Source organism: Poecile atricapillus, chromosome 9 (assembly GCF_030490865.1).
Source record: "Poecile atricapillus isolate bPoeAtr1 chromosome 9, bPoeAtr1.hap1, whole genome shotgun sequence".
NCBI lineage: Eukaryota > Metazoa > Chordata > Aves > Passeriformes > Paridae > Poecile > Poecile atricapillus.
In genome coordinates this window covers 5,391,088-5,418,437 of record NC_081257.1, presented here as the reverse complement: position 1 = coordinate 5,418,437, position 27,350 = coordinate 5,391,088, and the positions used below count along the sequence as shown (strand labels likewise).

At 42.2% G+C, this 27,350-nt stretch overlaps 1 protein-coding gene across 2 annotated transcripts in view; it reads right to left on the bottom strand.

The window, feature by feature from the left end:
- Positions 1 to 10,439: 10,439 nt before the first annotated feature.
- Positions 10,440 to 27,350, bottom strand: part of IARS1 (isoleucyl-tRNA synthetase 1) — a 91,059-nt gene continuing 74,148 nt past the window's right edge. For both annotated transcript variants that reach the window (XM_058845512.1, XM_058845513.1), the window contains exons 27-35: positions 27,027 to 27,201; positions 26,017 to 26,120; positions 25,643 to 25,738; positions 24,680 to 24,856; positions 21,641 to 21,752; positions 20,583 to 20,708; positions 16,048 to 16,191; positions 15,039 to 15,191; positions 10,440 to 11,038 (exon numbers count right to left, since the gene is read on the bottom strand). In XM_058845512.1, the coding sequence (XP_058701495.1) occupies positions 10,956 to 11,038; positions 15,039 to 15,191; positions 16,048 to 16,191; positions 20,583 to 20,708; positions 21,641 to 21,752; positions 24,680 to 24,856; positions 25,643 to 25,738; positions 26,017 to 26,120; positions 27,027 to 27,201 (1,170 nt within the window). In that variant the 3' untranslated portion in view covers positions 10,440 to 10,955. The remainder of the gene's footprint in view (positions 11,039 to 15,038; positions 15,192 to 16,047; positions 16,192 to 20,582; positions 20,709 to 21,640; positions 21,753 to 24,679; positions 24,857 to 25,642; positions 25,739 to 26,016; positions 26,121 to 27,026; positions 27,202 to 27,350) is intronic.

The window sequence follows — 27,350 nt, the reverse complement described above, 5'->3', positions numbered from 1 at the left end:
CTTTAGTGTTTCTCAGTGACAGTTGGATCCAAATTACCTTGGGAATAGTGTTTGACACAGAATTCCAATGCATTGTACACAAATATTCCCCCAGCCCCTGAAGTTTTAAGATTTAATAACGTCTCAGAGATGGTTTAAACTTTTTGTTATATTTTAGTGAAGTCCCAAGACGAATAAATTCTTGGGGGAAGTGTTATTCTCTTGCAATGGGACTTAAATGGTTTAGGCTCCCCTGCAAATGGTCTTGTCCTGCTGGGCTGCTCTTGCTCCCAGGCTGATGCACACTCTGTCCTCACCCACAAACACTTCCTGATGAGGCAAATATCACTTTTATACATCATATTACAATCTAGAGCTCTCACCAAAATAAACAGTTTTTGACTGAATAGAAGAATTTAAAAACAAATAAATAAATTAAATCTAATGTCCCATCTTTCCTGAACGTGGGAACCACAAATGCTCCTACACACAGCCAGCTGTCCTAGTTATGCACAGAAAGCCTGGATCTCAGCAGCAGGAGTGAACTGGGAGATGCTGGAAAACAAAAGCTGGAACAACACTTGAAAAGCTCGTGGTGGGTGGGCTGCCAGTCCTTCCATGACTACTTGCCAGAAAGTTCTGGGATGACTGCTCAGACTAAAAAGTCGCTGGGTCTTGCAGAAATCCTCCCCTTTGCAGTTCTGTAATTTGTTTTTTGCCTGGAATGAACAGGTTGGGATAAGCATCATCACTTTCTCCCCAGTAGCTCTGGTTGCTCCAGACTTTTTCCTTTCTTTCTCTTTCTCTGTGAGGAGGAAAGGAGCGAGTTCCTTGCACAGAGTGAGGTCCCAAAGATGGACTGTGCTGTTCCCAGCAGAAGGAGGCAGCCAGGCCTTGGTCCTGGAAATTAAGTTATCTCTGTTTCCTCTTTCAGTTCTCTCCTGTCTCTGGTTTATTTCTTGGTTAAACCAATGCTCATTAGTTGTGTCTGCATTTAGTCTCCAACAATTGGCAGAACTGAAAATACACACTTGAGTCAGCATTAGGGGAGCTTCTGTAAAGAAAAACCAGGAATTTCTGCACTAATGCAAATGTTGGAGGTGCAGATGGGGCAGCACATCAACTCACTCAGAGTGCAGAGCAGCACCTGCCCAGAGGTTACAACCATCCTGGAACCTGCCTAAAAGCACCGAGGACAGGCTTGAGGGTATATTCAGTAATTTAAGATCAAAGAAAACAAACCCACATACAAGAAGATACAACATTTTTTAAAAGGTTGTTTTATTATACAAGAGAAAACCCACACCAGAAAACATCCACCTTCCATATCCCAGCAAAACAAAACAAAACAAACAAACCTAAAAACCCCAGGAAATTTTCATCTACTCCTTAAAACTTCTCACAGACTACATACACACATTACTTGCTTTTCATGGGCTGCACTGACATATATTAATCAGAGAGTCTCTACTAAAGCAGTAATTATTCCAGTTCCAAGGGGGTGTTGGGGTAGATGTACTTAGTACAGACTAATATTCCTTTAATTACGTAACTCACTGGGATCTGTGAGTTGGCAGGGCTAGTGGTTCCTCAGCACCAGGCATACAAGACAAAGCTTCATCAGCCTCTCATCTTTCCCCCCCTCTCCTCTTCATTTATCATATGGTTACATAAAAACAGGAGCGATATGAATTAGGCATATTTTTTAGTGCACTGAAAAGTTAATGAAAAGTTAAATACAACTTACGTGTGTGATTGCACAAAGCACTTATTTGACCTTGCTAAGCTTGAACAGGCACTCTAAGATTAGCCTGGCATGTATTTCAAGTGTATGAAAAGTACAAAATTGGTTCTTAAAACACTAGTACAGACTGTTTCATGCCTAAATCCTCGTTATGTGCAGTGTATTTATAGGAAATGACTCAACTTTAAAGTGTGCAAAGACAAGTAAACTCTCCTTCCTCATGGCAAAGTGGTGCTCGTATATTCAGATGCTCCTCACCACGCTGCAGCCTCCAATAAATCCTGTTCTGCAGGACAGGATTCAACAACAAAGGCTCTGCAAAGGTTCCCAGGCACCAATTTTTGTCCTAATGATTGTGAAATACTGCAGCATTTTATAGCTGAGCAAATGGGAGGGAGGGGACAGAAGGAGGTGAAAAAGGGGAAGGAAAACCCCAACCCTTTGTCCCTTTTCAGGCTGCACACAAACCTGAGGGTTCTCACTTTGCCTTTCCATCATTTGTTACATCTCATTTTAATGTCAGGCCTTATCAGCTACAGGGCAAAGCAAAAAGTAAGTGAATACAGATAACCAAGGACAGAACAAACTCCCATCCTTGCAGCACCACAAAAAGAGAATGTTTTACTCCCTGCTTTATTCCCTGTTCTTGTGTAGCAATGGAGAACACAACATACCATGAACCAACCCTCCATTCCCACAAGGAACACCAAGAGCTGCTTCTGTTTATTCATCTGTGAGAGGCAATAGTTTAAGGAGTTGAAAAAAATCACATTCTTCTTTATCAATACCTGAAAAGATACTGTATTTGTGCTTTTAAAAAGTTACTTCAGTAACTGAGCTCTGCTGAGAACTCCTGGGCAATGTTTCACCTTCAGCTGACAGAAGGAGATCAGGTTTAAGTTTTCCTTACAAATTCATGCAAAAAATGAGAGGATGAAGGACGATAGATGGTTGTCTCCCAAATGGTAAATGCAGGTAAGTTGTGGGAAGTGATTTTCAATACCATTCTTATACTGGGGAAAATGGGCTGTGGAACAGAAACCATACATGACACTCAGACAAGTGCACGTGTAGCAGTAACCACAGCTCTCAACTCCTTCACCTTTAATCACTCATTTCAAAATATCTTTAATTTGTGCAACTATTCATTTTCCTTGACTTAGTGTCTCCTCACCTGTACTGTATTTTTGTTTGTACACATTACTGTGTTGTGTTGCATTATTACAGAGCTCCTGATTTCCAAAGGATGAACTCCTGACTAAGTTATGTAGGTCTGACCAACACTTATAAAAATTTATTCCCCCAAATGCACCTCTTTGTATCACACTCTCTGTTTTTACCATGTCTGAATTAATATAACACACTGCAGCTTTTCCATGGTTTTACTGCTGGGGAATAATACATTTTTTCAAAGTGATTATTCCATGCAAGAAAAGGCTTTAAACTGGCAATACTTTAGGCATGTTATTACAAAGGTGTATAAAACCTGTTTGATATTATTGCTCCATGTAAATTACTTTGGCCTCTTGCAACTCTTAATACCTTAAAAAACCAGCAGCTTAAGGAGACAACCTTGTAATAAAGAGACTTCATGTACTCTGTGTTTGGTGCCCTTCCTTTTCTCTTTCTTATATACACTTGCACAAAAATCTTTCACTTTGCCACCACTTCATTCCTTCCCCCTTCCCTCTCCTACTGTGATGGAAATTATTGAAGAATTAACCTGCTGCCACTGACTCCTGGGTCAGTTTCTCTGTTGCTGTTTTGACATCGTCTAACGAAGATTAATTTGGATACAGGCTCTGAATGGCAGCTCTGGGAGGATCCAGCAGCCAGAGCCTGCACTCTGCTACTGAGCTAAGGAAAAACAGGACAAGTCTCACAGGCTTCAAGTTCCTGTGTTCACTTCTAAAAACGCAAACCTACAAAAAAATCAGCGTATTCCTTTGCCTTAAAAGAAATCTTGGGTTTGGATTTTTCCCCCTCAGTGACTTCGCTGTTTATGGTTGATGTAATTAATGAGTTTATTGACTTTTTCTCTGCACATCACAAAAGAAATCTGAAAGCAGGAATTGCCCTGGGACATACCAAGAGCCTGGTCTTCAAGGAGACACTTTAATGTTTAAAAATATAAATTCACATTATTGAACTGTCAGCTGCAGAATGCCTTTCTGGCAAACAGCAAAATAAAATAAGTACCAGCCTTAAGAAGTTCCAGGTGTGCCACTGATGGAGGGGAGAAAAATAAAAAGGTGTTAAGGCTGGACCCTCTGGCAGCAGTGACAATGTTTGTGCCTCTCTGTGTCAGCACAGACAAGTCCTGCTTGGCAAATGTAGCCTTGAGTGAGAATCCCTGGAGTCCATACACAAGAAACTGGAATGGAAAGGCAGGAATGAAAATCCAGTGCCAGAACCAGCTTAAAGAACATTCCCACCTGAGCCAACCAGCTCAGAGAAACACAGAGCAGGGAAGCAGCGCTTTGGGATCCTCAGGGCTGTGCTGTGCAACCTTGAGTTAGCACATCTACCGAATCTACCCAATACAGGCCTGTGCATCCACCAAGAGAGCAGCTGAAAACAGTTTCACACAATAATCCAAGTCAAACTAAATATTTGACAACTTTATGCAGCTCTGTTTAGCTGAGACTGCTCTTGTTCTTCCCAGTGAGCCGTTTGTGTCTTGTACTTGCTGGTACCAACAGCAGAATGGGATTTGGACACAGACCATTAGGTCTCTATTTGCAGTCTCTGTTTGTAGGTTTTTCCATTTCTTAAATGATGGATGTTACTGGTTCTTTGCTATTTTCCTCTGGGAGAGGAAGGCATCTCTTTGCAATACGTATAGCCTGAAATAGTCAGTGTTTTTTGGCTAATATACACAAGTGCTAAAAGCTGATGCCTTAGGATTTCAGCTTTTGTCTTTTTCATACATTTTTACTGCTGCAGTTCTTTAGTGCCTGACTCCAAACTCCATGTGCAGGCTCAGCTGCTGCTTCCCCATCCTGCTCAGACACAGCAATTCCTCCCCAGGCCTGCAATCAAGGACACCTCACTGCCCCAGGCCTGAGAGATGGAAACAAAAGGGACTTGGGGGCAGCAAAGCTGCCCTAAATTACTTCATTCCCTGCAGCTGCAACTGGGAGATGAACCCCAATGTGTAAATGGACCCAACTTAGAAAAGTGGAAAACCTGTGAACTGTGGCACATTTTTGGGTGCAGTCCCTGGGGGGCCTCATCTGCCTGAGATATATCTGAAGGCCCTTCAACTAATAGAACTGCTTTTTTATATTCTGAATTTTGTCTGGCCTCTGTTTTTAGGTAGTCCAAAAAAGGCATCAAAGCAAAAGCACAGATTTGCAGGGCAGCAGCTCAGCCATGGAAGGAAAGAGGTCCAGGGCCTTCTGTAAAACTGAGATTCAGAACTCAGTATTACAAAATTCAGGCAGTCAAGCAGAAAACAGAGGTTAGAAAAAAATCCAAGTGCTGCCCATCAATACACCTGGAACAAGTCAATACAGATGTGCTGGTACCATGGCACCAGTGCTTACATCCCCCACACCATCGCTGTGTCAGACACATTTACATGGTTGCTTTGGGACTTTTTTCCTCAAAGAGATACTCAAGTCCTCCTTAATTTAATTTTAGGTGGAGGAAATAGAAACACCTGTGGCTGTTTACCACCTCATCCCATCTGTTAGTATTGAACTGTGAGTTTACATCCCTGAGAGGAGGGCAAAGCAGCTGAGAAAGGCATTTTTTACAAAGACCATTAAAAAAGGGGAACCTGAGATACTTTTCTAATTAATTTGCAGAATTAAGATTGGGAGTAAACTTCTGCCAAGTCCAAGACTAATAGTATCATCCAGGGATTTGCAGTATGAGGTAAATGTTCCAGTTTGGATTTGTCCCCTCCACTGCCCTTTGGGGCAAGTAGCCATCACAGAAATAAATATAACCTTTGTTGTTCTGGGGTTTTAATCCCCTTTCTGTGCCTTTATTTCTGTCACTTTGATTCCTCTTACAGAGCTGGTCTAAATTAGAGGGTGTTTAACACCAAGTGAATGACAGAATCTTGAAGGTACCCAAATATTGCCAGCAAAATCCATTTGTGTATCCGGCTTGTACATCCAGTAGCTGGTGAGAGTGCCACAGCGGTGTTCAGATGCCAATGTGATCAACACATTATTATAGATATCCAAAGAAAACCACATTTTAGAGCTAACAACCTGTTTCTTTCCTTGTATCCAGTAATTTTTAAGGGTGAGCTAATGACAGGCTGAAATTTGTCAAGAATTTTTTTTGCAAGTCCATTATTTCCTTAAGTGACAAAATAAATTTTGAAAGTGAGTCAGAAAAATCCTGTCACTGTCCCATGCCACCCATCCTAGGGACAGATTAATTCTTAAGCAGCTTCCCCTCATGTGTGGTCTAAATTCCCATCCCATTTCACTGCAAGCCTCTTGAAAACGTGTTCATTACTATTCTCTTTGCAATTAGTATTTATTTATTGGAAGACTTGTCACATCTCACCCTCATTCTTCCCTGCTGTAGACTAAACATGCCAATTCTTTCAATCTTTCCCCACAAGACATCTTTGCCAGACTTTATTCCTGATTCTCCCCACGGGCCTCCCTCCAAATTGTCAACATCTTCCTCATCGCAGGGTTCCCGAAATTGGACACAGGGCTGCAGGAGGAGCCTTATCAGTAACTGAGTGGAAAGATTACTTCATCATCTCCCAGACAATCCTGTTTATGCAGCACAGCACTTGCTGTTTTTGGTACTTGTGTTCTTTGGCAAGAATATGGAATTATTAGTCCTTGTTCAATTACTAATCCGTGGCAACTCCCTTTGCTGTAAAGCTCTTGGTTTCCAAGAGCCTGAGCCTGGGTTTTGGCTCGTTCAGCTAAGCAATTTCTCTTTTTCATCTTACAAACACTGTCTTCAGGAATATTCAGGATCCTTCATCCTTGTTTAGACTGTATCACCAGCAAGATTTGCAGCCTAAGATCTCAATTTTTCCACGTTTCCTCATCTCCTCCCACTTGCACTGCCTGGCACACGACATCCACAAGCAATGAAGTCCCAAAGATCCCATGAGTTTGGGGGTTGCCAGCACATTAATCACAGAACACACATCCTAGCTCTACATTTTGATTGTCTTTACCTTTGTAAAACTGCTGACTTGAAAACTAAAGGGTATTTGTCCTTCAGGCAGACCACAAATGATATTCCATGGCAGCACCCTCTGCACAGCTGTCCAGCTGTCATACATGATCAAACACAGCAAATATTCAGTGCCAGGGTACATTTTGCTTGTCTGTGAGATTTCAACTGTTTTCACTGTTTTGAACACTAAAGACAACTGGAACAAATTGCAGAATTAGGATAGTGTTTACAGAACTCCCAAGAAAGTCTTAAAAATTAAGTATCTTTAGAACAAGTTTAATTCCATCTACAAGGAGCTTTAGGAGTCTTCTGAGGAGCTTTGTGACCCCCTAATTAGAACTTTGTACAGACAGAGACTAGAAATTAGCTGAAATACCCAGACATACTGAAATAGGAACCTTCCCCCCTCCCCATTACATAAAAGCTATAATTATATTTGTTACATAAACATTTTAACTGGGGAAAACATTAGATAATTGAAGACAGTCCTTCCCTCCAACCCCAGTTCCCCACCACTCACAACACAGCAAGAGTAAAATTAACTCAGCAAAGTTGTGTTCCCAGTGCAAAGCTGCTCCTGTGCGTGGATGGTGCTGTGCTGCTCATGCTGGGGAAGAAAAATGTGAAAAGAAACCATCTGAGGCTATTTTGCAGGTCACCTTTTGTAATGCAGCTGCAGACAGTGTATTTTCAATTTGTTTAATCAGTGTCAAGAGTCCAGCCTTTAAGAAATCAGATAAAGAGCAAGAAATTATTTAACAGACTGAATAATTGCTTTGTGCTTAACCAGTAATGATGAGGATACTGAACTCCAGCACTGCTGGCAGAAATCAGAAAAATTCTGAGCTGCAAAAGGGCTGAAAAGTTGATCAGCTGCCACTCAACCCATTGCAGGATGAGGAGAAACCTGTTTATTTTTTCTTAAAACCATTTCCTTACACCATTCTTCTCTTTGGAAGCTACTTGCAGAAGGACCTACAGCCGCTGCTTTTCCCTGTGTCCAGGCAGGACAGAAATGCAGTTCTGCCTGTTGTCCCTCATGCTGGGGGAGGCAGGGAGGTGACTCTGGGCTAGAGCCAGCCTGGCTCACACTCACATTGGTGGGTCCTGAGGAATGACAGGGACTGCACTGACAGGGAGCAGTCCTGCTGTTATCCTGTCACACAGCTTTGCTGGTTTAGCTCAGCCAAGCCTGAGGATTTCCTCCTGTCCCCAGCCTTGCTCAGTGCCACGCCCTCTCCTTGCCGAGGGTGCCAATTAGGATCACTTACAGAATCGCAGCCTGGTGCAAGTGGGACAGAGCAGATCACTCAGAGCTCAAACCAGCTCCCCAGTGGGGAGAGACACAGCTCCGTGCACGTGTGCTGGGGGATGTCTCCATTCTGCAGAGCTCCAGCACGGTGAGTTTTGGATGTAACACTGGAGCTGGTTTGTGTCAGTACCTTCTGCTCCCCAGCAGCACAAAGCTGGCTCAGCAGCCCAGCTCCTGCAGAGCCCTGGGTGCTGCACACATTCCAGGCAGGAGAGCTGGACTGCCACCAGGTGAGACACAACAACATCAGGATTCAAGGATCCAAACTCCTCCAGGTACAGCAAATGCTGTGACACAGCTCTGGGAGTGCCCTGGTCGTGGCTTCCCTATGCAGCAGTGGTCAGGGACCTCATTTGTGTAACAAGCTATTTAAGAGGGAAGCTAATTGAAGTACATAAATCCTGAAGAATATCACATCAAGCCAAGAGACTATTATTAGCCCAACCTAGATAATGTTATAGAAGTGCATTAAGAAACCTCAATAAAAAAATTACTAGGAAACATTCCCCACTTCAAGATCCCAAGAGATAAATTCTCTTATGCAATGATTAGATATTATCCAGAATAATAAAAAAGGAATACTAAAAATGGATGTGGAGATGGAAGGCAGAGACAGCACAAGTTCACCCAAATGGGTCACAGCCTGTTCCTAACATTCACTGCTCTGGAGGTAAGAGATCAGAGCCATTTAACAGTCGCACCTGAAAGGAAAATTAAACTATAATTCTGCCACGATTTTTTTCAACTACATGCTACTTATGTAAATGTTGATGTAAAGTTAATGGACCCAGAAGCATTTCCACCAGTGTCCTCTGATCAACTCTAGTCTTGTTCTTCCATTACCTGTCCTAACTATATTGAATTTTCCCCTCTGCCAGTTTCTACTGATCCTACCAGACAGAAAGAGCATCTATGGGCATTTCCATCGTTGTGATGTGAGCAGGCTGGAGCACACCAGGGTTTCTGTTCCAGTCATCACAACCCATGAGCACTACGCTGATGTGGAGAGAAAGCTGAGAGACTAAAAGCAACCAGGTTAAAAAAACCCCAAAATCCCAAAACAAAACCAACCACACATACACAAAAAAAAAAAAAAAAAAAAAAAGAAAAAGTGAAGTGTGTGCAGGGAAGAAAGGAGAGTGAGATGAAACAGGATGAAACAGGACAAAAATCAAAATCCTAAATAACTCTTTAAAATTGCAAGCAATATTGTGACCTTAGACTGGGTCATTAAGAATGAGGTTAGGTTGCAATCATTTGAAATCTCCCTTTACTCTCCATCAATAATAAAGCAAAGTTACCTTAGGAACAGCAATCTTGCTATCACAGAAGATGAAACCTGAACATTTTTAATGTGACAAAGAAACCCTACAAACCAATACAAATTGGATTTCCATGTCACTATGTCAGTAAAAACCAGATGACTTCCAGGTAAAAGTAGAGGGCAATGTCCAGCATTCATTAACCTGAACAGGCCAGTGATTCAGGAGGCACAGACATTTTTAACACTGATAAAAATAATTTTCTGTGAGCTGGGTGCCAGGAAGTTGGTTCACTTCAAAGGAGTCCTTACAGTTTTGGTACAGTCCACTACTGCACAGGAGTTACATAGAACAGCTATTTATAGTTATTCCAACTAATACAGAGTTATCAGGAGCAAGCTTTGGGTTTTGTTCACAGTGTAAAGATGAAAAACACAGAGGAATGGAAAAACATGCTCAGCAAGTCTCTGTTCTGCCAGGCTGTTGCTCCACTGTTCCCTGTTTGCAGTGTCCCGTTGCTCTCAGCAGCAGCTCCTGCCCAGCACAGGGTGAGGACGGCCAAGGCTCACACTGACCCAGGGAGGTGCAGAACACCCAGGTGTGCTTAAATCCCCAGCTGAACCAGGCAAAAACACCCCCAGCACTGCCAAAGGTGGGCTCTTACTTCCCCTGCTGGCAGGTACACGAGTGAACACTGAAACACTGACACGCTGTATTGGGTATTTATTACAACAATTAAAAGCCCCACTATTTTCAGTCTGAAACTGGCTCTGCATCAGAACAACTCTCCCCCAAACCTCTGAACAAACCAATCCCCCAAACCTGCCAGCACCACAATCCAAAGAGCCACTGGTGTCCAGCATTGTCACATCTCAGGTGTCTCTGGCTGCCTCTGATCCATACAGAGCTCTTAGAGGAGTCTTCTTCAGAAATCCTAAGGAAGCAAAGTACTCTGAACTCAGGGAAGCAAGAGTCTAGAGATGAAGCAAATTTATTGTTCCAAGTGTTGAAATTAGGGAGCATTTGAAATTAACAGCCACACACTTGATGAAAACCCAGCTAGTACAAATGAACAAACCCAGATAACCCTTAAATAAGTTACAAAGCTGTTGTGGGATGGTGGATATATATCAGAGAGCCTTGTAGGTAACAAGTTTTCATGGTTTAGAAAAGATGCCCTCTGCACAAATGACGGGCAGAGAACAGCATCACTGAGGTACAAGTCCCATTTCTCTCAGGCAAGTTACTGCATAGATATCTAAGGTTTCTGAACAGCTTTTACAGCATATTAAGATAACAGAATGAAAATACATTGTATTTGAAACCAAAGAGCAGCATATTAGACATGCACTGGTAGAAAACATCCTGTGTGCCACTAGAGATGTTAAAAGTACCATACACAAGTTGGATGTTCAACTAAAAGCGTAATAATTTCCTTGGACTTCATTTTTTATGGAAAAAAGTCTAGATGGTCATAGATCTGGAATTCTCAACATTCAGCTGTGGTGGGTATGACGTGAACATAGAGGGTCTTCGTATTCAGGTTCTTCATAGAAACATCCTTTGTGATTTCTGAATTAAGGAAAGAAGAGAGAAAAAACAGTTAGTGCTCTTGCTTACCAAAACTATGAACTTTTTTTTTTTTTTTAAATTTGCTTTATTCAGACATTTTTGCTGGTTCCACCAGAGCAGGACTGGGATGGAAACTGCTCAGCTTGAAATTCCCTTCTGTTAAAAGCCCAGGGCATGAAAGGAAGGGTCACCACGTGTCAGGAGTGTCCCTGCAAGAGCAGGAGAGCCTGCTTTATCTTCCAAAGTAGAACTTTTTGAAAGTCTGCATCAGCCCCCAGCTCTCACCTTCACATCCTGACAGAGCAGCATCTAGTTCACAAAACTCTAACACCATGATATGAAGTCAACAGGAACAGCACAACACAATGCACTGAAAGCCAGAGTCCCTCATAAACAGTTCATATGTAAAGCAAAGATTGTACCAGTACCTGCTGAAAAACTACTGCTGGAATCTTGCTGAGTATGCCTGAAGAATTTCTTACCATACAGGGTAATTCCCTAAGTCTTCTCATAGCTACCTGCACAGAGTTTGGAACAGGAACAGGATAAAGTCCCAACAAACCACTGAAGGACAGAGCACACTTCCAACAGGCTGACTCAGGGTTGTAATTACTCAAGAAACACAGAGTAATTCCACGTGTCTAAGGAAAGTCACCTGCAAAGCTTGCAGGAGCTGGAAATCTTTCACTATTACATTGCAAAATATGATTTTTTTCCCAAGAAGCCTGGTGCTTGCTGACTTCCAGCGCACATCAGCTGTAGCAAACTTCCCACTGAGAGCAGAGTGTTTGGAAAACTGGGAGGTACAGCCTTGGAACAAAAGTCACCCCAGTAAGAAACACCCCCAAGGCCTCTTCACTAAGAAAGTTCAGAGTGGTAAGAAACTCGGCAGGTGGAAGCACAGGAACACTGGTGAAACTCAGATTAACAAGGATTGGAGTCACAGTGTCACTGTCTAGCCTGGAACCCCTGCAGACAATCCGAGCAAATACAAGATAATGCAAAGATCTGGCACCAGGGGTAGCATAAAGGACACATTAATAACACCCAGACTGGCTGGGGGTGTTCAGGAGGAACTCTTTGGCAGTGTCCTGCCCCAAAAGTATTTCATTTTTTAGACTAAACACATAGAATCTGCACTGATTTTGAAAGCCATTTGTTAATTAGAGAACTAAGAAGTCTTCATGGATCACAGTGTTCTCCAGGAGTCCTCCTCCATTGCAATACTCCTCTTTAAGGAACTCAATACCCATCCACAGAGGTAGAAGAGTGGAGCTATAATCCAATTCAGCAACTGGGGCCTTATTCCCTCACTAACCTTCCTTCCCAGGAACATGTTCTATCAGGATGTAAAAAAGTATGGTCTGCAGAAGCAGCCACACAAACTGTCAACTTGGGTCTCCAAGTCTCCTATTAAATATTTATTTTTAAGATCCTGAAAAATGAGGAACATACATGAACCTATTTCCAGAATTATTTATGACAACAATTAGTTTTAAAAACTGGAAATTTGATTTATCAGCAGACTGTAGGGACACCCTCCTTTCTGTGCCAATTGCTCCACGGAAGGGCTTTGCAGGGAAGCACGTGAAGTGTCCCCATCATCCCCAGAGTGGATCAATCAGGTACCTGGAACCTGTGTTTCTCCAGCTCAGGAATAAGCAACACTCACCACTTGAACATTTATTTTTGAAGTGTTTTCCAACATTACAAAGGAGGAGTGAAAACCACATTTGTTTCCGAAAAGCTGGTGAGTTTCTGTGCAATAGACAGCAGATGCCCAGCTGCCTGGACTGAAAACATTTACAAAAATAACCTTTTCAAAACCAATAACTCATTTTCCACCAAGTGATTGTTTTTCCTTTTTATAGAACGGGCACCAACCTTCCAATTCATGGGTTATTTTCATCAAATGTTTCAAACAGTTAACAGGAAGTACATTTTTATTTTTAGAATAAACCACAAAAAACCTACTCAAGAGACTAAACTTTGTTCTGAAGGTAAGACCTTGAACAGATTGATCACAAGATGAATAGGGGATTACAAAGCTGCAACAATATAGATAAACATTATTTGACTAATGTTTTCTAGAGGCATCAAAGCGTTTTTATATGCAGCACTTATTTATCATACAAAAAAGAGATGTGAAGATAAAATACAGCTATGCCAGTGTTTAAACTTATAAATGCATTTTATAAGCATTACTTATAAAATGTAATGCTGAGAATTAAATCTGAGATAGCAGAAGTGTGGCTACAAGACATTAGCTTCAAAACTAAACCTCTAGGACCAAGCACTCTGTTCTGAGTTTAAAAGAGACCAAATCAGTTGTTTTGGCCCTGGAGGAGTTATCAAACCTCATCTTTCACGTAACTGTGAACTGCCACTTCATACACTTTAATTAAAGTTTAAACAGTTCTACAGAATCCATACTACAAAAGTTACAGTGATTTAACCCATTCCCCTTTCAAGTGAAGGCATTGTAAAAATCCTCACTTCAACTGAACCTTAAAGGCTGTTCTGCCTGTACATTTTCCTGTCCTGTCAGCTCCTTGCCTCTTTCAAAGCTCTGCAGTTTCCCATACTGGTTATTTCAGTGTCCAAACAGAATCATCTGGTGCTGTATCAGTGACGGGAATCAAAGAGGAACTGTGCCTAACATCCCTTGCTCCTGAATGCCTGAATGCTCAAGGTGGGCAAGGCTACACACAAAAATACCTTTTAGTTTATGCAAACCAAGTCTGGTTCATCTTGGTTTTTACTCCTTGTGCTGAAACACTCCAGGCTCCAGTTCTCTGTTAACACCACTCAGCACATTATTTCTGGTACTTGCCCAAACTATCACCAGAAAGTTTCATCAGCATCTGAGATCCATCTGAGTTACAAAAATGGCTTTTGAATACACGCACTTCAGGTCATATGAAATAAAAATAAACCCAAACAGCCAAAAAAACACAGCAAAACCCCCACCACCCTTCCTTGCTCAGATTCCAACCTATTCCACCTGAATCCTCTGGATACCTGAGTGAACCCAGCTCTCAGCAGCTGCACTAGAGCTGCCCCTCCTGCCCTCCACACTGACAGCACCTCCTGAGGAAGCTCAGCCCACCCTGAGATGGGCAGTTTGAGCAGGATGGCCAACTTCTGTTCAGGTCATGTGTGATAAACCAATAAATGTCATGGATCCCTCTCAAACAGCTCATAAACCACATCACTGTGACAACACTGCAGACAGAACCCTTGGCATCGTTTCATTCAGAGCTGAATTCTCCTGAATACAGGAATTCCTGTTTGGAGTTGTTTGGGTTTTTACCATGTAGTTTCCAATCTGTTCTCCCTGTCAAATGAAGACCCAAATCACTCTGGTCCAATTTTTGAGCACCACAGGTGGCTCCAGCTTCAGTCACACCTTCCTCATGAATCAGAGATTTTTGACCACCATCTCTCAGTGGTTTTGGGAGGTTCTGTAGCATTTCAGACCTGAGAGCATGTGCTGAAGCTTCCTGCTTCCCAGGTACCCCAAATGGCTGTGCCCTACCGAGTATGACCTACCCACATCACTATACCAGAGATCCAACACTCTTTTCCACCCACTCCAATTCTCCAAGACAATGCAACAATATGAATGTTAAAAGTTTGAACAGATTCTTTAAATATTCCTCCTGTAGACTCACTTCCAGGAGGGGATTCACTGTTCAGTCATTCAGCAGGGTGTTGCTATTCCCGCTGCTGATTGACCTTTACTGCAGAAGGAAAAAGCTTTCACACAACTTGCCTTGGCCATTTCATGAAGGGAATGCACTACAGCTTAGAACTTCTAAATCTATGTGTTTGCTTAAAGGATTTTGTTATGCTAATATTGAATTACTGGGCAAAATTACAAACCAGTGTGTGAACAGTATGGATTTAGTAATTAAACTGGATCTCAGGTTACATGAGCTGCTCCTCAACAATCAATTCCAAGGATCCTCAGATGAGCAATCCAAAGGTTTGTGCTTACCTTGAGTTAGTGCTTCATCCAGGAACAACTTTAGCCTTCTGCTTCTGAGCCCAAAAACTTTTGCTGTCTCATGCAGAAGACCTCTGTAGGTTAATCCATTCTGACCAACAGGGTTTTCCATTAGGAGAGTTCCCACTGTTCCCTTCTGGCACTCTGGACAAGATAAAACAGCTGAGTCACTACTGTAAGAAATGAAATCACTTCATTCATCTGGGTAAACTGAAATTTAGGATTTCTTCTTCCATTTCATCTCTATTTCTTCATGGTACTGAGAGACAAATTAGCAATGCCAACAGAAGAAAATTTCTTTACATGGGTCAACAGGATAACACAGAGTCTGGGAAACATGAAATATTTCAACATGACATAGAAACCACTACGTGCAGAAACTCACCAAGCACCTACAGATGATCAAATCCCTTGTAAAAACCACATTTTCGGCTCCTGCAAACTCTCAGTAGTGTCAGAAAGGGCTCATACCAGGGCACAGGGTAAGAGCAAGTTACTAAAACAACCCAGCTGCTCCCAGGTGAGCTTTCAGAATGCCAGATTAGCAAGTAGGAAACAGAATTACACACACATATATTTATACCCCAGAGTAGGTGAATAATACAATTCATCTGGCTTTTAAATAGCACTAAGAAATGTCTCCCAGGTTGTTTCCAATGTCCTGGTAAAGAGCTGGCTCTTCATTCAAATTTGGTCTGTTTTAGACTCAGCCTTTTACAACAAGCTGCACAGGTGAGCTGATGGTCAGAAAGAGAGCAACAATGCCCAGGGACTCATGTTTAACTGCTGCCCCTTATCTCAAATACGCTCTCTTTTTTTCTCTGGAGAAGAGGGAGAAAAGCTAAGCATAAACATTGTTTTTATAAGTAAGTACACACTAAGAAAAAAATAAAGAAAATCACCATGTACTGATGAAAACCTACACCTGTGTACCAGCAAGTGAAAAGGGCCAGCACTTGCATGACAGCAAGCCCAGGCTGTGAAAGAGCATCCCACGTACCTTGTGGCTTTGCATTGATCAGCTGCAAGTTGATGTACTGGCAGAGCAGGGCACTGGGGGAGCTGGGCAGGGCAGGGGCTGACCCTGCTGTCACCTGCAGAGTCTTCCCACTGAGGCCCAGCAGGTCTGTCTGGTTTATCAGCTCTGCAACAGAAAGTGACAGCAGTCAGGCCACCCCCAGGAGCTGACAAGGAGGCTGTCTCACTCCTGACCCCACTGCAGCAGTGCCTCCTCCTTCACAATCCCATCCTCAAGAAAGAGCTTCTCTGTTGGAAAAATGGAACTTGTATAGAAATATTTGGTTTTCATAACAATACAAAGGGGGTGCTTCATTTGCTGTGGAAATTAGCTCCTATATAACATTTCTTATGCACATAGTGACTTATGCAACAGAAACAGTTAGCTAGCTTCAAACAAGCAAGAAATTATTCACCCAAGTCAACCATTCCTACATCATTACAATGAAGAGCTGTGATCTTTGTTGCACCCAGACTCCCCTGGCCAAAGCAGCACTGGGAATGTGTTACTATGCAACATCAGGATATTTATTAATATTAAATATATTAAACTCCAGGAAAAACAAACCAAAAAAATTCAAGTCATGGCTCATGAATAAAGCCCCCTACACGAGTATCTGTGTGTAATGACACTATAGCTCATGATCCAGCACATGACTCTAGCCAGGCAGATGGAGAGAATGGAGGAAGACCAGACCCAAACCAGGAGCCCTGTCTCCAAGGACATCAGAAGCAATCCTTCAAAGTGCTGGGAGGAGAAACTGATGAGGTTTCTGTGACAAAAATTAATTCTACAGCACTGCCTGAGCCTTGAGGTCAAACAGAGCTACTGATGGGCATAGTACTCAAGATACACCGGAATAACATCACTCTCTGCTGCAAAGAGCTCCAGAGATCAAATCCAGGGAGAACTGATGCATCTAATTTCTTGTCAGAACTGTGTGTTCCTGTACATATGGAACAGGCACACCTGTCAGCTCCAGCAAACAGGTTTTCATTCCAGAGCAGCCCTGCTGCATGTCACAGAGCCTAAGCTGTACAAAGCTCATTTTCTATCAGTTCACCTGAAAGAGTCTCAATGGGAATAAGTTATAAATGTATACATTTTGTAGATTTATGAACTTATAAATAAAAAAACCCTACACTAACCACCCAGCTCCCAAAAAAAAAGCCCTAAACCCTCAAAAAACCCTAATCCCACAAAAAGGTGAGCAACAATCACAAGCTACAAGCTCTCAAAATTCTGTCAAGTGCCACAGAACAGAGTGGGATGCACTGGAGAGCATTTCCAAGACTGCTAGGAAGCACAAAGACCTCGGGCTGCACCTAAGATTCTGAAATGTGTATTTTAAATATCAACTTTTATGTATTTGTATATAAATTTGTAATGGTTTAAAGATAAAAGAAACCAAAAGCCAAGTGCTGCTCTGGCCTGTCTGAGGTGCCAGGCACATGCTCAAGCACAGGAAGGGGATTTACCTTTGGTTTTATTTTCAGGAAAGCAAGAAAACAAGCAAATTAACAAGTGGAGATGAATTACCAAGATTTCATCCAATGGAAAGGAGCCAGGGCAGGCTTTTTCCAGCACAGACCTAAAGCAGCAATTCCAGGTCATGGGAAGAGAGAGCACAGGGGAGTAGGGGGTGACAGAGCTGGGAATATTTGGCCCCAGTAACTCCCAGTTTGCCATTCCTCAGCTGGCAGCATCCCTGTGGACCCATGCAGGGCAAGGAGGCCCAAGCTGCAGTAATGGGGGTTTCCCAATTAACAAATTAGCATTTGGAACTCCAGGAGCACTGACATTTTCCCAGGGAAGAGCTCAGGCATAGCACTGTCAGAGAAGTCTGTTCACAGAAACCTCCCATAAGAGCAAGAAAAAATGGATCCTTTTTTCATATATATCAATAGACTTGAAGGCAAGCAGGTATTACAAGTGCTCATCAAAATCACTTTAAAAGTCAGTTCTCCCTGCAGCTGGGGTTTAAGTTGTAATGCTCTCCCCTAAGGTACCTCACAGCCTTTTAAAAATTGAAGATTAAAAAAATCAGCCATCTGAAAATCATAAAGATGAAATAAGACATGTCTCAAAAAGTTTATAGGGGGATTTTTGCCCCACCTTCCTTGCCCCTCCCTTATTTTTTAAGCCCTACATGATCTACAGATGCATTTCTTCCCATAAACAAACATATTGAAAGTGTTTTAAATAAATCTTTTTCAATATGAGCTACTTCCATAAAAACTGAGGGCAATTCTACAAGCATCCCAAACAAGAAGTTTTGAGCCTTTCTAGCAATCTAGAGGGGAAAAAAAGTCACAGACAACTTTTTTTACCATCTGACTTGAGCCCAGCTTCTTCCCTTTGAATTTGTTGTTGTTGTTGTTTTCTGTTTATGTAGAAAGAGACAAATTCTATTTTCAGTTTCTCAAGGTCAGTGCAAGTCCCAGAGCCTTGTTTGGGGATTGTACAGTTCCTCAAAATACCTTAACATGCTGCTGGGGAGGAAATGTTTATCTCATTATTCCAATGCTGTGCTGAAAAGCAGGGACAGGACACATCTGAGCCTCCTTTAATACAAGAACTGCCTGATCCTGTGCCACAGCACAACCCTAAGGAAACCTTCATTGTAATTAGAGAACAAGATAATAAATTACTGCAAGTAAAGTGGAGAGCCCTAGAAACCACAGGAAGGGAATGAGGAGCCAAAAATATGGTTTTACTGGGTCCCAATTTTATTAACACACGTGGGAACTATTCAGAAATTACTTGTCTGAGGTGCACAAAGTTTCTCTGCAATTCCTCTTGGACACAGTGGCTGACTCCAGCCCCTGCTCACCTACAGAGGCCCTGGAATCACCAGGAGACCTCACCTGCAGTTATCCACCCCAAGGCTGAGCAGATAAAGCAGATGGATTGTATCCAAAGCAAACACTGGAATTCTGGTTCTATTCTCTGACACCTTGCAGGATGGTTTTCCTGGCACATGCCTTGAACTGTGACTCCTCAGGGAGCCACATCTGCTGACCAATTATGTTTGAGATGTGACAAACTGCAACAAAAGCCAATTTGATAATCTTTCATCTTTCCAAGGGCATTTCCATATGGTTAATAAATGGGCAGGGAAAATACCCTGCTCTGCCCAGACCACTGACATATACTGAAATGTGAAAATCAGCATGCCAAGATGGAAGTCCCAAAATGATTCCCAAGGAGCAAAAGTGACATGGAAAGGAAAGGAATAAAGCCTTTATTACTACAGCAGAGGAAGAGGGAAGGTCTCAGCTGTCTCCACCATTTCCTTTAGGACTTTGGCATTAATGGATTTGTGCTGCATCTCTTTGTCCTATAAATGGCAGAAAACCCCCAAATACTGAGTCAAACTATTTATAAACCTAGTGAGATGGGAGTTTCCCAACTCTTCTGCACTTTTTACAGGTCATCTCTTACTATCTGTGGTGACAATGAACAATACAAGTACAGCCCCCCTCTGCAGGCACAGACCACACTGTTATCCCTCCTACTCTTGAAAAGGATTTCAAGGAAAACCATTTCCTCCTTCAAAACACAACTGGAACATGAGGAAGATACTAAAGGATTTCCTCTAAATCTCCTTGGACTGAAAGCAAAGATTAATCCTTTTGTATGACAGGACTGTTCAGCTGAGCACGATCTGGAAGATTTATCACAGTGAGCTAATGCATGACACCAGATGGGAAACCCCCAAAACCCTCCCAGAAATATTCTCAGGACAGAGCAAGTAAGGAAACTAAGGACTGAGATGACAACAGTGACACACAGACTATTTCTATATGGATGTCACTGTTGGAAATTAACTGGTGATCCTCAGCAGCCCTGGGGGTACCCCAAAACAGCCAATTCAAGTACCTCCCCCTCAGATGTGCTTCAGTAATATTTCCATGAAAAAATCACTCATGAAAGGTTTTGCAGCCATCCAATTACCATTTTTATAGTGTTTTGGTTTGGTTTTTTTTACATTCTTGTGCATTAACAAAGTTCAAGCTGCAAAAACATTCTAAAAAAGAAGAAAATAAAGAAAGAAGAAATGCAGAGCTCCTCAAGGTTCTTCAGGGTGGAAAGGCAACATTTTTCTTCTACAGATTACAGTTTGCATTCAGCATAAGTTCTCACCCTGCCTACTGAGGCATTAGGGAAAAGAAAGCATGGAAAGGCTGATGGCAGCTCGCCATCAAGATCCAGCATAGCCTGGGCCCAGTGGAAACACTGGAATAAATCACATTTTGTCCTGATGAGAACCGCAGTGGAAGCAAGATAACAGATGAGCACCATTTAGCAGCAGCTTCTGGAAACATGTTGATGTGACTATAAACACAGTTTCATAAGCTAAGTACTATAAAATGGAGTATTTCCTTACCCATTTTCTTGTCAATTTGATATAGCTAGCTAGATAGATATAAATTACACAGTAAATAATTATACAGTAAATGACTCCTAGCTGCTGCTAGAAGGACTTTCAATTTTCCTTGTCATACTCCATTTACCTGTGTTTCCATTAAAAACTGTCAGTTTGGAATTTTTAAGACCAAAAATGCAGGAGACAGCATCTACAAGTCCAGTGAAGTTCAAGGTATTATCTCCTTTTGGATTTTCCAGCAGCAACACACCATCTAAAACCAAAATTAAGAAATTAAAATGCAGTTTGGAAGCAATATCCAAGTTCTAATGATTTTCTAATGATGCTAATTACTTCCAATGAGTATCTAAGCCAATTTAAAACTGGCAACACTGCGTCTTCCCAAATTTTTTTTACTGGGAAAGGGGAAAGAAAACAGAGAAATGGACTGATGTGCACTTCAGATTTATCGTGCAGAAGTTATATTTGTTTTTATTAACAATGCAGTTCCATTTGTATGTTACCAAAGCACAACCCAGTATTATATTGGTTAAAAGCTGACAGACTGTGCCCTCTGAGATGGTCACCAGCTTTTCCAGCTGGATTCATTCTCACCCAGGGAGCAGCTCTGTGACCACATCCAACAAGGCACATTTATTTCCATACATAAACTGTCAATATACATGTAAGAAAAAAACTCCCCAAGTGCATTTTGTTTTCTCTCTTTTTAATATATATAACTCCCCCTTGTAACATCACTGCACTCATGTCCATTGCCCAAGACAGAGTCAGGCTATTTTCTACTTTTAAGGATTCCTTTAATCTCTGTAATTCCTGTCTGAGCTTATCAAACCATCTCTTCCACATCCAGGCCTCACCTCCTGCACAGTGCTACAGCAGGAATTACAAATTCTCAAGCACAGCCCCAAATCCAGAGTGCACCCCCCACAGATACTCAGACACAAACTCTCCCTGGAGCAGGAATAACAACTCCTGTGCACACAGGAGAGTTTCCCTCAAAAGAAATCATGGATAGGTATGGTTTTGCTCTGAATAAACTTATTTTCAAGAATAATTTAAAGCTCTTGCTGGAGGGAAGGCTGCAGCATCTTTCAAATGGATTCAGGCTCCAGCATTCACCTCACCTTTTCCAAACTCTCTCTTACACCAGCCCTGACAAATCAAGCTGGGGATATTCATTCCTACCTTGCTCTGTCCCGTTGACACAAACTTTGAGGTTGACGTAGGCACAGGCTGGGCCAACAGACTGACACACCCCACCTCTGACCAGTGTGATTTCCAGCTCTGATCCCTTCAGCTGAGGAAAGAGATTAACATTATTTCAATATTGCTTTATTAAACAAACACAGCAAAATATTTTTCTTCAATAAACAACACTAAGATCTTGCCTTGCTATTTACCATAAAATAGGGATTTTTCCCACATCTTTCTTCAGAATGCCATTCTGTGTTTATCCAGTCTACCAACAATCCAAAATTCATTTTTCAAGTACCTGCTTTTCTGCCCCAAGAGTTTGAGAAACTGTTTTTTTGTTGTTGCTGTGGCTTGGAGCAAGTCTTTGGGAAAGGAGCTCAGAATTAAAGCCTTGTAAAAATTTATTCCAGATAATTTCCCAGAAGTAATGATTTGAATGTAATCACAACAAATGCAAAAAGGACAGAGTGCATTTCATTTTTGTTCTAGTCCTCACACATACTCAACATCAAGCAGACTCCTGTTACTCCTCTGAATAACTTCCAGAAATTTGGTGCAATGATTCTGCCACAGCTGCCTTAACTTACACACTCACATGAAAGGATTTGTCAGGAAGGGCTTTCTCATGTCACTGTTCTTGTTGTGACAAAGGAGTTGCAGCAGAACACAGAGTCAAGCATCTGCCCTAAGCAATCCATCTCTGCAGGCCCAGCAACAGAGACTTCCAAGGAGCACTTGACAGTTGCACTGAAATCTCAGTCATCTGTTTCCCTCTGCAACATCTATTTTACAATCTAAGTGTGTGACAAACACTTGAGAGGCACATCAAGCCCAGAAGAGGCTGCAGCAGGCACAGAGCACCTCCACAAGGAGTTTCTCTGGAGTGACTATCCCTGCCCATGGCAGAGGGTGGAACTACAAGATCTTCAAGGTCACCCCCCAAACCCAACCCCTTCTATGATTCTGTAACTGAGACTCCTTAAAATAAAATAATAATGAGCAAGTGCATTACTTCTGTTCTTCTGTAACTCCATTTTCCACATGCAGACTGCATCCCCTCAGCACTTGCAGCACTTCATAGAATCCTGTAGTGGCTTGGTTGGCAGGTACTTTACCTTAGTGACCATCTCTTTCCACTCCTCCTGCCCTGGGCAGGGACACCTTCCACTGTCCCATCTTGCTCCAGCCCTTGTCCAGCCTGGCCCTGGACACTTCCAGGGATCCAGGGCCCACCACATTCTCTGGGCACCCTGTGCCAGGGCCTCCCCACCTTACAGGGAGTAATTCCTTCCCAAATGCCATCTAACCCTGCCCTCTGGCAGTGGAAAGCCATTCCCTGTGTCCTGTCTCTTCATCCCTCGCCCCAAGTCTCTCTCCAGTTCTCCTGGAGCCCTTTTAAGAACCAGAAGGGGCTCTGAGCTCTCCCTGGAGCCTTCTCTTCTCCAGGGAGAAGAACAAGCCCAATTCATGGAAACACCCTTCCTGCCAAGGATTCAAGGTGGCAGGAGGCCCTCTCAGCTGGATACTCACAATGAGACAACTGCATTTCTCTAAACTGAGCTATCAACAGCCCCACAGAACTGGCTGGCAGAACAGGGTTATTTAGTGAGGATTTCTGTAGATTTCCTCTGTCTTAAATACAACATTTGTGCAAATGCATGGCCTGACCTACAAACCTCTCCCAGGGTCACACACCAGCTCATCATCTCCACAGCTGAAAGGATTGCCTGGTTTTTGCTGACATCCAGATGACAGCTATCAGTTCTATCCATAAAAACCAGGTCAAGTGCCTGCTGTCAGGGTAGGATTTCATCTCACACACAGAGCATTATTTATGACTAAACCAAAACACTCATCTTTCCACAATGGTTTTCTTCACTAAAATACACTAAATTAGATGTAGGTAAGATTAAATTAAGTGTGTGGGGAACTGTACTAGCACAGAGATGAAAGTTTTCCTGGAAAGCCACAGTGACCAGCACTAAAACTCAGGTAGAGGTGATTTGAGGCAGACAATCAGACAGATGCTTCCCAGCACTGTATTTCCAGCTGCTTTTACGTTCCAATTCAGATTTGATGTTGACTTTACATCAAATTGTCCATCAGAAGTATCAAATGAGTACTTAGAAGAAACTTAAAGATTTTCAGTGATTTCTCAACCACAGGATTTACTTAGTGTTTTCCCCCTCTTTGTCACTAGATGAAACTGATCATCTTGAAAAAGGCCAAACAGGGATTTGTTTCAAATCTGTACAACTTCAGAAGTGCCATTAATAACTGTAAAACATTTCCTTTACACACACTATCAAGATGGATGATATGTGCCCTTCCCTTGCAGCTATTCCCTGCCTTCCCAGCCATTCTGTAAATCAAATTTCAAGTCTGGTAGATACTACACTCTTGTGTGAATTAATCTTTGTGGGCCAGCAGAACATTTACATTGAAGAATGGTTCATTCACAGTTCTGCTAGGAATGTCTTTTGAATAGAGTAAGTTTCAGTAAAACCATGGCAAAACTATCATCAAATATGTAAGAAGAAGTAAAGTAAACAACAGAAATTGCTGCTGATTTGAACTGTGAAACTACACTTTTATAACAGACAACTTCTGCAACACAGGGCAGAGGAAAAAACATCCTTAAACAAGTTGGTCTTAAGCCAAATTTAGCCTCGAAGGAGTAGTTCTAATACAAAAGTCTATTATCTAAAAAAATCAGAGCAACAACATTTTGGCTGTTCAAACAATACACTAATCCAAGTACAAATAACTGTGTATTAAATTTACACAAAAAACTGCCTCATTTATTTACTCTGGTATCCAAGCAGCTTGATTTTCAAAAACACCACGCATACAGAACCCAACTCCTTTCTTTTATAAACCAAAAAAGACTAATACAGAAAGTTATAAATAGAAAACAGTATCTGCTTTATCCCATGAATAAATATTGACACCATTATTCTTTAACTGGAGCAGCTTGTTGGGTTGAAAGCAAATAAGATGAACTATGCCAGCAGTGCTTTTCCTCCTTACTTGGGTTGTTTCCTGGATGAGAACTTCCTTTGAGGTAGGCACCGGGTAAGGCTTCAGGTCTGCCTTTATTGTGGCAAAAATGAACTCAGCATGCTGCTGGATGACAGAGTCCAGGTACTCCCCCTCTGGCAGGGCCCTGTAGTACACCATGATCTCATCTGTGGGGACCAGGTTCCTCTGCAGGACACACAGACACACCATTACTGACACCAAAACCACAAACCAAGAGAGGAATACTTGTCAAGTTTAAAAAAAAAAAAAAAATGGTATTTATCAAGCAGCTCTTAAAAGCTTCCACAAAAGACTTAGAAAAAAACAACCCTTCTGTAAAAACACAAAGAATCTCAAAACATGGGAATATAGGCAAGATTAAGTATATTGATATTCATTACAGTGAAAATAAATTACAGCTTTATGTTATTAAACTGAATGTACATCATCCAGTAACACATGGGAGAGTTTTCATGGCCACAGTCCTTCCTGGTTATCTTTTATACAGAAATAAATCCTCAAGTTTCATATGTAAAAAACTTGAAAATATATAAAGCTACATAGGTGTGAATATATATATTTTTTAAAAAAACACTATATAGGTGTATATATAAAATCTACACAGAATTATTTTTAAATATATATAATGTAAAAAATTACTATTTTGGTAAAAATTTGTAGTTTTTCAGTCTTATGCTAAAGAAAAGTTCTTTCCAGCCCAGACTTTTCTATTAATTTATGATTTATGCAGCCTTAACTGCACAGATATCTTTTCCAAAATAACGTGTCCCACAAAAATTTTCTCTACACATCCTTTAGAGCTCTTGCAAGGGAATCCAATCAGAAAGCCACACACAAGGAGTAAACGATACAGGACTTCATATTTAATTAAAAATGCAGTCTCTGCTGCATATTGCCCAGATTGCTGAAAAGGAAATGAAAATGCCTTGTCCCACCCCACTGATTGCTCACCTTCTTGCGAAGCTTCTGGATGCGATTGATCACTTCCCTGGCAACTCCTTCATCCACCATGGACTGGTCCGGGGTCACATCCAGCAGCACCAAAACCTGAGCAAATGCACAGAACACTGATGAAAAGGTGACAAAGTGGGAACAAAGTGGAAGTAACACTCTCAGGAGCTCAGGATACTTTTAGAGAGCTCCTCACGTACAAAATATGATGGGGGAGAGAGCACTGAACAGCTCCAGGATTCACACACTCCTGAAATGTGCTGCACTACCTGAACTAACAAACCCAAGCCAGCTTTCACCTCACCATTTTCCTATTGCTTCCTGAGGAACTCTTCCCTTAATAAAAAAAAGAGAGGAAGTAACCAATAAAATACCTGAGCATCGGAGTGTGCCTCAAACTGGGCAGATCCCTCTGTCATCTGATACATGAGGCGGAGATCTTCCCCATGGAGTTCGTGTCCTTCCACAACAATGCTGCCTGCAGGATTGGCAGATGGAGAGCATCTTTTACCATCCAAGTAAAATCCCCAATTTTAAATTCAGAAAGCTTTAATCAAGTATCAGACTCCAAACATGTGCAATGCATATATTGGCAATGCAGTCAAACAGTAGTTAAGCACTAGTAAGCAGCACCGGATTATCCCACATTCCCATTTTTCACACAAGCACTTCTCCAGGCAGCAGAGCTCACTAAAACACAAGCACTTCAGCAAGTGTTTGTGTAGAACCATCTGAATGGAATAAAACTTAAAAATAACCTGTATACTCCACCAACTCCCAATTTCCATTTAAGCAATTCACTAAACAGATATAGCTGCAAAATTCACACCCACTTGTAACTCTGGAATTGAAGCAATGCTTTTAGAATAAAAGCTACTGCACAAATACTCAGTTCCAATCTGATTCAGTCTCACAGAAAGCTTATTCTCTGCTTCATCTTGGCTTTACAGTAGCCCTTAAAATCAGAGAACATCCTGAGTGGGAAGGGACCCACAGGGATCAGAGTCTAACTCCTGGCCAGACACCTTGACAATCCCACCCTGTGCAGCCCTGGCAGTGCTGTCCAAACACTCCTGAAGCTCTGGCAGCCTTGGGGCTGTGCCCATTCCCTGGGGTGCTTGACATCCTCTGTGGGCAAGAACCTTTTCCTATTATCCATCCTAAACATCCTCTGACATGAAGGAACAATTTAACAGGAGAACAGTTTAAGATCAGTGCTTGTGGCCATTTCTAATTTACCATCAGAAAAATACTGGGAACAAAAAAAACCCAATTTTCTCCTCGTATATGAATAGGGATACTAAGAGGGAAGTAGGCCTTAAGCTCCCCAAAGCCCGCAGAAGGACACCCTTCCATCCTCGAAGGGCTCTGTCCCACTACAGACCTGTCTCCTGGAACCTCTCCAGCTGCTCGCTGCTGAGCTCCTTGATGGCAGCCATGACAGACTTGAAGGCTCCCTTGAGGCGCCGGCCCAGCACGGTGTGCTCGGGCTCGGCCCGCAGCCGCACCCCGTACCTGCCCTTGTCCGCAGACAGCGTCAGCGCCCGCACGTTCAGCTCCTGCAGGGACACACACGGGACATGAGCTCAACAACAGCGCCAGGGAAGGTGTGAGAGCCCGGATGTGAGGCTTTTACAGAGTTATCTCTGGACCAGGTCATTGGCCAGCACTGGGAGAGCAAACAAACCCGACCGAACCCGCCTTCAGC